The 10,788-nt window shown below is 45.5% G+C and overlaps 1 protein-coding gene across 2 annotated transcripts in view; it reads left to right on the top strand.

Moving 5' to 3' along the window:
* Positions 1-4,481: 4,481 nt before the first annotated feature.
* The window catches only part of dpysl3 (dihydropyrimidinase like 3), a 48,203-nt gene continuing 41,896 nt past the window's right edge, over positions 4,482-10,788 (top strand). For both annotated transcript variants that reach the window (XM_086309236.1, XM_086309235.1), the window contains exon 1: positions 4,482-4,865. In XM_086309236.1, coding sequence (XP_086165362.1) covers positions 4,500-4,865 — 366 coding nt within the window. In that variant the 5' untranslated portion in view covers positions 4,482-4,499. The remainder of the gene's footprint in view (positions 4,866-10,788) is intronic.

Genomic DNA, 10,788 nt, shown 5'->3' with positions numbered 1-10,788 from the left:
AAGAAAAATTGGAGTCATGGCTGTTCTTGACAATCCTGATGAGAACAGAGGTTGAGCCAGGCTTTGTTCTGCCAAAGTACATCTGTCATGAAAGCACTTTTATCTGTCCTCCTTTCACCGCTTACACAGAGGTCACTTTTATATTTAGTGTATCGTCTGACTGAACAACTGTCTCCTATAACTGAATAAAAGAGGGGGAAAACACTACTAAATAAGTTAAATGAAACTCCCCTTTGTGCTTGTATGCCTCTGCTAATCACTCAAATTGCAGTTGAAATCAGATCTGTTCAGGTTCATGTGATTTATGTGGTAAATCATATGAACCTGTTATAGGTGTCCCCAGATGTTAGTGTTACTAACTATGAATCCTACCAACTGTATGGTCACAGTCTGTGGCTACTTTAAAAAAGCTATAAGATATCATAGTCAAATAGTGACATAGTATAACCTATCATCACTGCATCAGTTCATGTGACTAAACTTTTAAAAGTGAAATATTGCCATTAATAGTTATTGCCAAAAGTATGTTTTGTCACAATGTCACTTTTGCCATCAAAGAGATACTGTGTTGAGGAAGTTTGGATGGATGGACGGATAATTATCCTTCTAGCGTAATCCTTGATGACACGTTTGCTGGGTGCAGATGAAAACTGCTTCTTCTGCACAATAAATGCTTTACCAGCACAAACCTTTTTAGCACATTTGACACAAGTCGGAAGAGTGGGTTGTTTAAAAGTCAAACTACAGATAGCACGAACACTTCAGTGTTGTTCATGTGCTAAGAAGCCGGCCTGACTGTTAGGGATACAAGATTGAAAAGTCTGACACATCCATCCTGGGAGGCTCTTTAACCTTATTTCAGCCGCAGCTGGTCAGCAGCCAAACCATTCCAGGCGGATGCAGCTGCCTGGCCTGGTGTCCCCAGCTGCTTAGCAGTCCTGACTTCATAGTCAGGACTGCTAAGGGACAATCGGGGCGATCGTGGCTCAAAGAGTTGGCAGTTCGTCTTGTAATCGGAAGGTTGCCGGTTCGAGCCCCGGCTCGGGCAGTCTCGGCCGTTGTGTCCTTGGGCAAGACACTTCACCTACCACCTACTGGTGTTGACCAGAGGGGCCGATGGCACAATATGGCAGCCTCGCCTCTGTCAGTTTGCCCCAGGGCAGCTGTGGCTACAACTGTAGCTTGCCATCACCAGTGTATGAATGTGAGAGTGAATGAATAGTGGTATTGTTAAGCACTTTGAGGGGTCAAGAAAAGCGCTATATAAAAATGCAATCTGTTGTTGTTATTATTATTATAGTTCATACTTCTGTGAGATTGCCACCTCAAGCTTTTGCTTTCACTTTTTGAAACTATAGATTTAGATTTGCACAATTCAGCAATTTTTGGGTAAATTCACAAGCAAAGTGAAAACAAGAAAAACAGCCGAGATGTGAGCTTCTGCAGTACCCTGGGCTGCCATTCCTTTTTATTTGGCTACATCAGGCCAGTAGGCATTTATATAAGTTGATGTATAATGCTGATGGTTTACTGCTGCTTCTGATTTTAGGCTGCTGTTCTAATAATGCCGTAGGAATGACATTTTGTGGCAGGAAAAAAAAATCCCATGATTTAACAGACGTGCATGGCTGCTACATAACCAAGACAACTTGACAGTGAATATTTGATCTTTTTTAAATCAAACTCAAACCAGAAACCTACCTGTGGTGGAATGTGAGATTTTATGTGTTTTTGTGTACCATTTGAATTGAGCCCTGTCGACTTATCTGTGGAACTGTGGCCCACTTACCTACTTCTTCAAAGGTCTAAGTCGCCGTAAGGCCTCTTGTGCCAAATCCATGAAGACCACTGGGCGTGAATTTGCCAAACTCTGTCCTACCTGCCATGCTTCAATCATGCCCGAATGAGCATGCACTTAACCCACTAGCAGAATAAAGGCCATTGTTGTATGGTGCTGGCTTACCTTCCACGTTTACTATCATGACTGAGTGAGTCTCCTGCTCTGCTCCAGTGATGCAGTCATTACTTTAAAAGCCACATTAATTCAGAATGATGTTAGTTTGTGAACTTATTGACTTAGTGCCAAATATGGGTTTGTGCAGGAAATTCAGAATGTGTGGAAGTAACACAATGTCTTTCATTGGGATCGTGATCACGGGGAATTTTCTTTGACAGTGACAGTAAAGTAAACAACCGACTGAATGTTTTGTTTTTATGGTTTGCAGCTATGACAACATCAGTGACACACTGAAAGCCAGACACTGCGTGCTGACGGCTCTGTTGCCTCCCAGTCAGTCTGCTGATGCCCCACACCACAGGGAACACTTAAAGACAAACACACTCTGCGCTGGCGTCAGAGCGTTGTCCTTGTTCTCTCACATTATGTTTAATTCTCAAAGCGGTCGGTGTCAGCTTATGAATGTGTGGCCGGCCAAAACACAAATTTGTTACAAGGTTGAAACTCCAAGGAACGCTGTTAGTCATTTGTCTCTCTTCCATCAGCATTATTCACCGTCTAAACCGAGTAAGATACTGGAGGAAACACAAGACTTGGAACACACTGTCATAGAGTTACAGAGACAGGGAATTTTAGCAGGCTCTTGGCATCTCTGCAAACCTTGACGCTTTAATCACATTCATGTGAGGGGAAATTTCTTCTGCCTTGTCAAGTTACTGCATTAGATGCCAAAAGAGCCACGGAAACTGCCACAGTGGAACTCAGCAGAGAATAGTGCTACTTGTGTTTAATTTTGCTTCAGTACACTGGAAAAAAAAATACACTCTGCTATCTTTTAAAAGCATCGTGCTTGATCATTATTTTCCTCTTTCTCCTGTGCATTCTATGATCATGCAGTGTGTTAGATATGCTTTTGTATTTGTAGGATTGTGTTTCTTCATGTTTCCATGCAAAAAAAGAAAAGATGGTCATGTCTGCACATCCCTGCAGGCAGACTTTTCCCTGTTGTAAATTATCCAATGTGAAACCTTTTGACTAGTCTGTTATCTGTTTATACAGATAAAATCTTCTCCTGTGGTTTTAATCCACACACAAAAATAGAGGCTGCCTTGGTAACAACTCAAACAAATAAACACACAATTACATTTTCTCATTTTCATTTTTCAGGCTTGGTCACTTGAGTCATTTGAGTTTGATTTTAGTCGGTTTCTTTATCAGGAGCTCCTGGAAATTTCAGATGCTGCCCCAGTGAAGTGGCCCTTTGGCTGAAAACAGCCACGGCTTTAATTCACTGATGACAACCTGTTAGATGAGACCTGAGGACGTGGCTTGTTGGACTTCACTGTAGCCCACAGTGTGACTGACCTTGAAAGTCTTTTTCAGATTTGTGGAGTCTAAGAGCTCTTTTCTTCACCTCTCTCTTTTACACACACACACACACACACACACACACACACACACACACACACACACAGGTTAGGCAGGTCGGTGTTATTTCTAATCCACTTGATGAAAGTTTTCACCAGTCCTTTCACCTCTCTGTGAAGCCAAAGTCACCCCCATGCTGTACCAGGATAAAATAAAATACCAAACTGTCATTATTCTGTCCACTTTTTATTAGAAGGCTGTTTTACTCTGACATATGTTATTCATGAGACTTACACGAGGCACAGTTATCAATATACTACAAAGTCCTAACGGAACCAGTGTCCTAAATTTGACCCCATGGAGATTTGTGGAACATGTAGATATTTGGCCGTTACATAATTACGTTCCTGTTTACTGACTTCGTTGACTCCTGCTTCCCTCGTTCGCCCTCTCGACTCAGCAGACCTGCCGCCTGAAAGCTGCGCGTCTGCCGCGCTGCTGACACGATCTTGTCTCGTTTGTGCTGGCCTAAGTATTCTAAGCACCCTGAGGTGTCGCCGGTGAGGGGGCCAGACAAGCACTTGAAGAAACATCAGCATGATCTCGCTGGGAGTTGTTTAAGCGCGCAAGTGCTGAACGGTGGACGTCTTTCAGGACACCTGTAATACCTGCTAGGCGCACACCTGTGTCCGCTCAAGTTAATCTAAGTATCAGTGCATCAGCTAGAAGGAATTATATTTTGATTATTAGGTTAATTCTTACCTTTACAGACATAATACGTATGTGTGCATAAATATGGCGAGTGTTCTCTTTAACCAAATGTGTCCCGATCTCTTTCGTTCTCTTTTCAGTGTTATACTATAAACTCAGAGAAACAAAGCCTTCCATTAGTCTTAAGCCACAACCATGAGTGTGCTTGATTTCATTGTAAAATTTAAGATGAATCAAATACACATATATTACCTATGCATCAGGAGCCACTGCAGTACCACCTTTGGCTTTAATTCAACTCCTTCCTGCCTGACTGTCTGCTCAACACACACACACACACACACACACACACACACACACACACACACACACACACACACACACACACACACACAAAAAGAGATACACAGCACTTCAGTACTACTTTCCCCGTCTTTCTCGGCCACTTGTGCAGGGCTCCACTATGGCAGAGCGCAGGAGAAACTGGGAGAAATCAGGGGACGACCTGCCGGTTTATCTCGCCCGGCCCGGCACGGCCGACCAGGTGCCCAGGCAGAAACACGGAGGCTTGTTTTGCAGCATTGAGGACGCGTTCGAGAGTAAAACGATAGACTTTGATGCCCTTAGCGTCGGGCAAAGGGGATCCCGCACCCCGCGGAGCACCAAACGGCTAACCGGTCTGGAAGCGAAGAGCCCGGCGAGTGACAGTAAGAGCTCCCCTGCTGTGGAAAGTCCCACAGCAGACAAGCAAGAACGCAAAGGCTCCCCTCAGATGAAGATCGGAACCAGCGGCGGAAAAGCAATATTGCAGCACCTGGAAGATGAGAAGGTAAAGAGACTAACTTTTTTTTTTTTTTTTTTTGCAACAAACTGTTTCAGCATAAATGACAGAGGTGGCTTCCACTGTGTGTCACTGTTTTTCCTACAAGTTCTCTGCAGCTACCCTGAATTTTTTTTTTTTAATTATGCTTAAATGAAAATGATAAAATTGTTTCCATTATAAGAGTCCATATTATAGAACTCGCTGTGTCCTTTAGTTGAGTTTTCAAGTTTGTCACTGAATAATCACAATGACATGCCATGAGAGCAAAAACTGAAATAGGAAGTCAAAAACTGTCCAGTCCTTACAATCTACAAAGAGTATAAGAAGCTGAGTTATCCATAATTCTGTTGACTGAATGTGCCATTATGCCACATCACTATGTAATTAAAGACACTATTTTGTTTGGAGAAATAACCTTGGTGTTGAAGTGCATAGAACAAGCCACAGAACGTAAAACAATCATGAAATAAATGGCATTAGGATTTTATGACTTAGCATTATTTCTTAGTAAAAAATATTCATTTGTAAGATTTTACCAAGAAACAATCAGCTGTGTCTGGGAAACAGCCCACTATCCATCCAACATTCATTAACTTTTGTTTTAACTGAGAAATTGTGCAATACAAACTACTTACCACTGTGTAGCATCCCCTCTACTTTTAACAAAAGTCCATAAATGTATGGGTACTGAGGAGACCAGCTGCTGGACTTTCATGAGAGGAGTGTTATCCCATTTTAGCTGCTCAACAGTCTTATCTCTGTCTTATATTTGCTCCAAATGTTTAAATTGGTCTGGACTGCATGCAGGCCAATTCATTACCTAGACTCCTCGAGTATTAAAGTTATGCCATTTCCATAGCTGTAGGATGCAGTTCAGCATTGTTTAGCTGTAATATACAGGACCTTCCCTGGAAAAGAAACCATCTGTATATACCTTTCAGCACTGATGGTGCCTTTTCAGATGTACCACCTACCAGTTCCACATGCACTGACACATCCATCATACCATCAGAACAGCAGGGTTTTTAATTCAGTGCTGATAACAAGCCTCTTCTGTAGTATGTAGCATCCATGTTTCACAAAAATAATATCCATTTGGCTGGCCACAGAACAGTTTTCCACTTTGCATCAGCCCATTGTATCATCATCCAGAGATGATGATGGTGTTTCTAGAGCATCTTCACATATGGCTTCTTCTTTGCATGACAGAGCTTTAACCTGCATTTGTGGATGGCACAGTGAACTTTTTTCACAGATAGGGATATTCCTCAGCCCGTGCAGTGATTTCCATGTCAGAATCACACCTGCCAAGGCCGAAGATCACAGTGATCCAATATAATTTTTTTTACCTTGTCTCTTGCATACAGAGATTTCTCTGGATCCTTTTACTGTGATTATGATATTAGATGATGTGAAAATCAAAGTCTGTTTGTGTGTTGAGGAGCATTATTCTGAAATCATTTCACAACTCGTAGAGGCAATATTTTTAGAAGATTTGTGAACCTCTGTGAACCTCCCCTGTTTACTTCTGCCCATGTTTACTTTGAAACCTAGTGGAAACCAACAAACAGTTGGTCTGTTCTCCTAATCAGCTTGGTACACCTAGCATACACCACCAAAGTACGGACAGGGCAAATTGAGCCTGGCACTGAGCCGTCAACTGCTCCAAGCCGTCACTGAGAGCTGTTCATAGCTCAACCGACTGTGATGGGTAGGATTGGGTCAATGCCTTTGGCAAGAATGCAGGGATGGGCAAGAGGACCACCCCTTTCCAGTCCGGCAACCACCCACAGCAATCCCTATGGCCCAACAGAGCATGGAGCTCACAGACCCTTCTAGACCTACATGGTGGTTCAAAATGAGGACGCTAAAAGGTGCCAAGGAACTGGGTGGAACTGGGTACCCAGGCCTGCAAACTGTAAGCCGCTGGGCTCCCCTCAAGAACTGGGAAACTAAAGAGGAGTCGGCATCGCTAAGTTCTGAGTGACCAACGCAAACGGGCCTGATCGCTGCCACCATGCCAGCAATCAGGGAGTCAGTGAGTGGGGTGAGCCTACCGCTATAGCCTGGTAGCTGCAGAGGATACCGTGATACCCAGTTGAGGCCGAAACTACTGTAATGCCAAGGACAACAACCTGCAACTCCAGTACATTTATGTGCTGGGACACCCAAAAGCCAGTCCAGTGGCTGTTGACCCCACAGTCCTCGTCGACTGCACAAGGCATCTGTGAAGACTAACTAGACTAACTGTGAAGTAGATCTACCGCTTGGCCCTACTCCATGTTGGACAAGTCTCTCCACAAACAGAGAGCTTGGTGGAGCCCTCAAGAGACTACCAGTGTTGTCTTGTGGGACTGCTGCGAGCAGACCCAGGCTCAGCAGGTGCCGTTGGAGAGGTCTCATGTTTAGGAGCACTAACAGAACCACCTACACCATGGGAGCCATGTGGCCCATCAGGTGGAGATAGCCCCCAGCTAACCTGTGAGTGTAACCTGAATTGGTTTAGGAACACCCTGAAGGCCTGCTCTCGCTCCACAGTGAGGGACATGGAGTCCCTGATGGAGTCCAGGGATATGCCCAGAAATGTTGTGACTATTAAAGGCTGCTGCCTGCTCCTTTTCAGATTCAGGCACAACCCCATAGCCAGAACATGCTACACAGAGCTACATGGCTGCGGTATTGTTCTACTGATGTGGCACAGACCAGCCAGTTGTCTGAATAGTTCAGGACCCTGCGGCCCCTGAGCCTAATAGGAGCCAGGACAGCGTCCATGCACTGCATGAAGGTTTGGGATGCAAGAGAGATGCTGAAGGGGAGGATTCAGAATTCGAACACCTTGTCCTCGAATCTGAACTTCAGGAACCGACCGTGCTTCTGCCAGATAGGAATCTGGAAGTAGGTGTCCTTCAGGTCAGTGGTTGCAAACCAGTCCCTGACATTGATGGCCTACCTCACCTTGGGGACCATCAGCATCTTGCACCACTTGCCTTGGCTGTACATCCTTCAGCTTTCCCCTGCATGTGTGCGCTATGTCTGTGGCTTCAGCTGAGGCCTGAGGTCACCAGGACCCCATGCTGGAAGAGATAGTCTCTCACTCCACTCCACTCACCAAGGTTACAAAGTAACCGTAAGATATGTTTTTTGTGTACTATTCTGAATAAATCGTGAGTGTACGACATTAGCAGATCATTGCATTCTGTTTTTACTTACATTTTACGCATCATATTCAGAACTAGGTTTGTATGATAAAGTAGAAGACAGAGAGAAAAAAAAAGGAGAATGACTGGAAAGCCTCAAAGCTGGAGAAATTACAATTTTTATCATATCATATCACTACAGGCTTGTGCCACTAAAGACATAAGTCCTGTTTTAAAAAAAAAAAACCCACAGAACTGCTTACTATGATGATGATGGGGCGATCATGGCTCAAGAGTTGGGAGTTCGCCTTGTAATCGGGAGGTTTCTGGTTCAAGCCCTGGCTTGGACAGTCTCGGTCGTTGTGTCCTTGGGCAAGACACTTCACCCGTTGCCTACTGGTGGTGGTCAGAGGGCCCGGTGGCGGCAGTGTCCGGCAGCCTCGCCTCTGTCAGTGCGCCCCAGGGCAGCTGTGGCTACAAAGTAGCTTGCCATCACCAGTGTGTGAATGGGTGGATGACTGGATGTGTAAAGCGCTTTGGGGTCCTTAGGGACTAGAAAAGCGCTATATAAATACAGGCCATTTATGATAGTGATGATGATATTGATATTTTACCAAATGTAGGAGTGTTACTGGGAACAACTGTATGGTTTACTAACAGGTGTAACTGCAGAGAAAGCAATTAAGAGCCTTGTTTAGATTAAATATGCTTTATATTCCCAAAATTATATATATATATATATATATATATTATATAAGCAGCTTATATATTATATAAGCAGCTGGATAGCGTAGTGGTTAGACTACACGCCTTTGGAACAGAGGATCGCAAGTTCGATTCCTGCCTGGGGCGTCTGTATCCAGTAAGGGTCCTAAGGCTAGACCCCCTATGCTAAGCGAGCCTACCGCAGACATGAGCGAGACAGATAAATATGAAGGCATGCCGGCTCGGACGTCGCCCGGATCAACAAGGTCCGCGTCAGGTGTTGAGGAACCAGGGCACCCTGACGAAAAGTGGGCTACTGGAACAAGAAGGCATCGGTGGGCAAGAGACGAAAACAGGGCGTTGTTGGAATGCTACTATGCAAGTAACCCCGGCGGAAGGGGCTACATGAATAGGATGAGGGACCTATGGATTCTTCGATACCCAACATCCACAATGAGCTCAGTGTTCCAACATTCGAAAGAAGGGACTGCTCTCACAGCTAGAGATTGACGAGGTACAACACAAATGCTACGGCAAGGAGGAGTCAGGACGCCAGGTCAGGGGGGAGATATCATCACCCCCACCCGAGATTGGGTACATAGCCCCAAGTGCGATAGGAGAAGGATCGTTGAGTGCGAGAGGAACTGACCTGAAAAATAGGATAACGGCCAAGCTTGAAACCTGGATCCCCCGTAGCCGGTTACCAAGATTACGTGAAGTACCCTCAGACGGTCTGCTAGATGATGTTAATGCAGCACTACGGGCAATACCTACAACCACGATTACCGACACTAACAAGCTGATCTACAATACGGCAGCAGTGATCAGTGAGATGCTTGGCTACAAGTTGAACAGCCACAAGGGGCAGTACCCTCCATGGAGAAGGAGGCTAGAGGGCAAGATCAAAGTAGCACGGAGGGAGGTTAGCCAACTAACGGAGTTGCAGAAAGGTGCGACAAATAAGGTGCCTAAGAAATACAGCAAGCTGTCCATACCTGAGGCCTTGGAAACTGCCAAGCAAAGGCTCACAGCCTTGGCCAGCCGCTTGAGGAGGTACACCAGAGAGATAGAAGGCAGGAGAATAAACCAGCTGTTCTCCACAGAACCAGCAAAGGTGTACTCTCAGTGGCAAGGGAACAATAAGAGAACAGCACCACCAAGGCTGGAGACGGAGCAATACTGGAAGAGCATATGGGAGAAGGATGCAACCCATAACGGCAATGCTCAGTGGCTAGAGGATCTGAGGGCTGACCACAGCGACCTCCCTGAACAGGGTCCAGTAACCATCACAGTGGCAGATATCCAAGAAAGGGTCTCCAGTATGAAGAGTTGGACAGCACCAGGGCCCGACATGGTTCACGCCTACTGGCTGAAGAAGCTGACTGCACTCCACGAGCGTCTGGCAGCACAAATGAACCAGCTGCTAGTTAACGAGAGACACCTGGAATGGCTAACTGAAGGCCGGACGGTCCTGATCCCCAAGGACCCCAAGAAGGGACCGGTCCCCTCCAACTACCGACTAATAACCTGCCTCAGTACTACATGGAAGCTCCTGTCAGGCATCATATCGGCTAAGATGAACAGGCACATGGGTCAATACATGAGCGGGACACAGAAAGGAATTGGCAAGAATACCAGAGGCGCAAAACACCAGCTACTGGTAGACAGAACAGTCAGCCGAGACTGCAAGACCAGACTGACCAACCTGTGCACTGCCTGGATTGATTACAAGAAGGCCTATGACTCAATGCCCCACAGCTGGATACTGGAATGCCTAGAATTGTACAAGATCAATGGGACCCTAAGAGCCTTCATCAGGAACTCAATGGGGATGTGGCGTACAACACTAGAGGCCAACTCCAAGCCCATAGCACAAGTCACCATCAAGTGCGGGATCTACCAAGGAGATGCTCTGTCCCCACTGCTGTTCTGCATAGGCCTGAACCCCCTCAGTGAGATCATTAACAAGACTGGCTACGGATACCGACTACAGAACGGAGCAGTTGTCAGCCACCTCCTGTACATGGATGACATCAAGCTGTATGCCAAGAGTGAACGAGACATCGATTCACTGATCCACACTACCA

Source organism: Aulonocara sp. 'chitande type north' Nkhata Bay, linkage group LG10 (assembly GCF_057382095.1).
Source record: "Aulonocara sp. 'chitande type north' Nkhata Bay isolate Kocher_YH1m ecotype deep benthic linkage group LG10, A_spYH_male_GT1.1, whole genome shotgun sequence".
Taxonomy (NCBI): domain Eukaryota; kingdom Metazoa; phylum Chordata; class Actinopteri; order Cichliformes; family Cichlidae; genus Aulonocara; species Aulonocara sp. 'chitande type north' Nkhata Bay.
The sequence above is the reverse complement of the archived record's forward strand: the minus strand, read 5'-3'. Positions and strand labels throughout refer to the sequence as shown.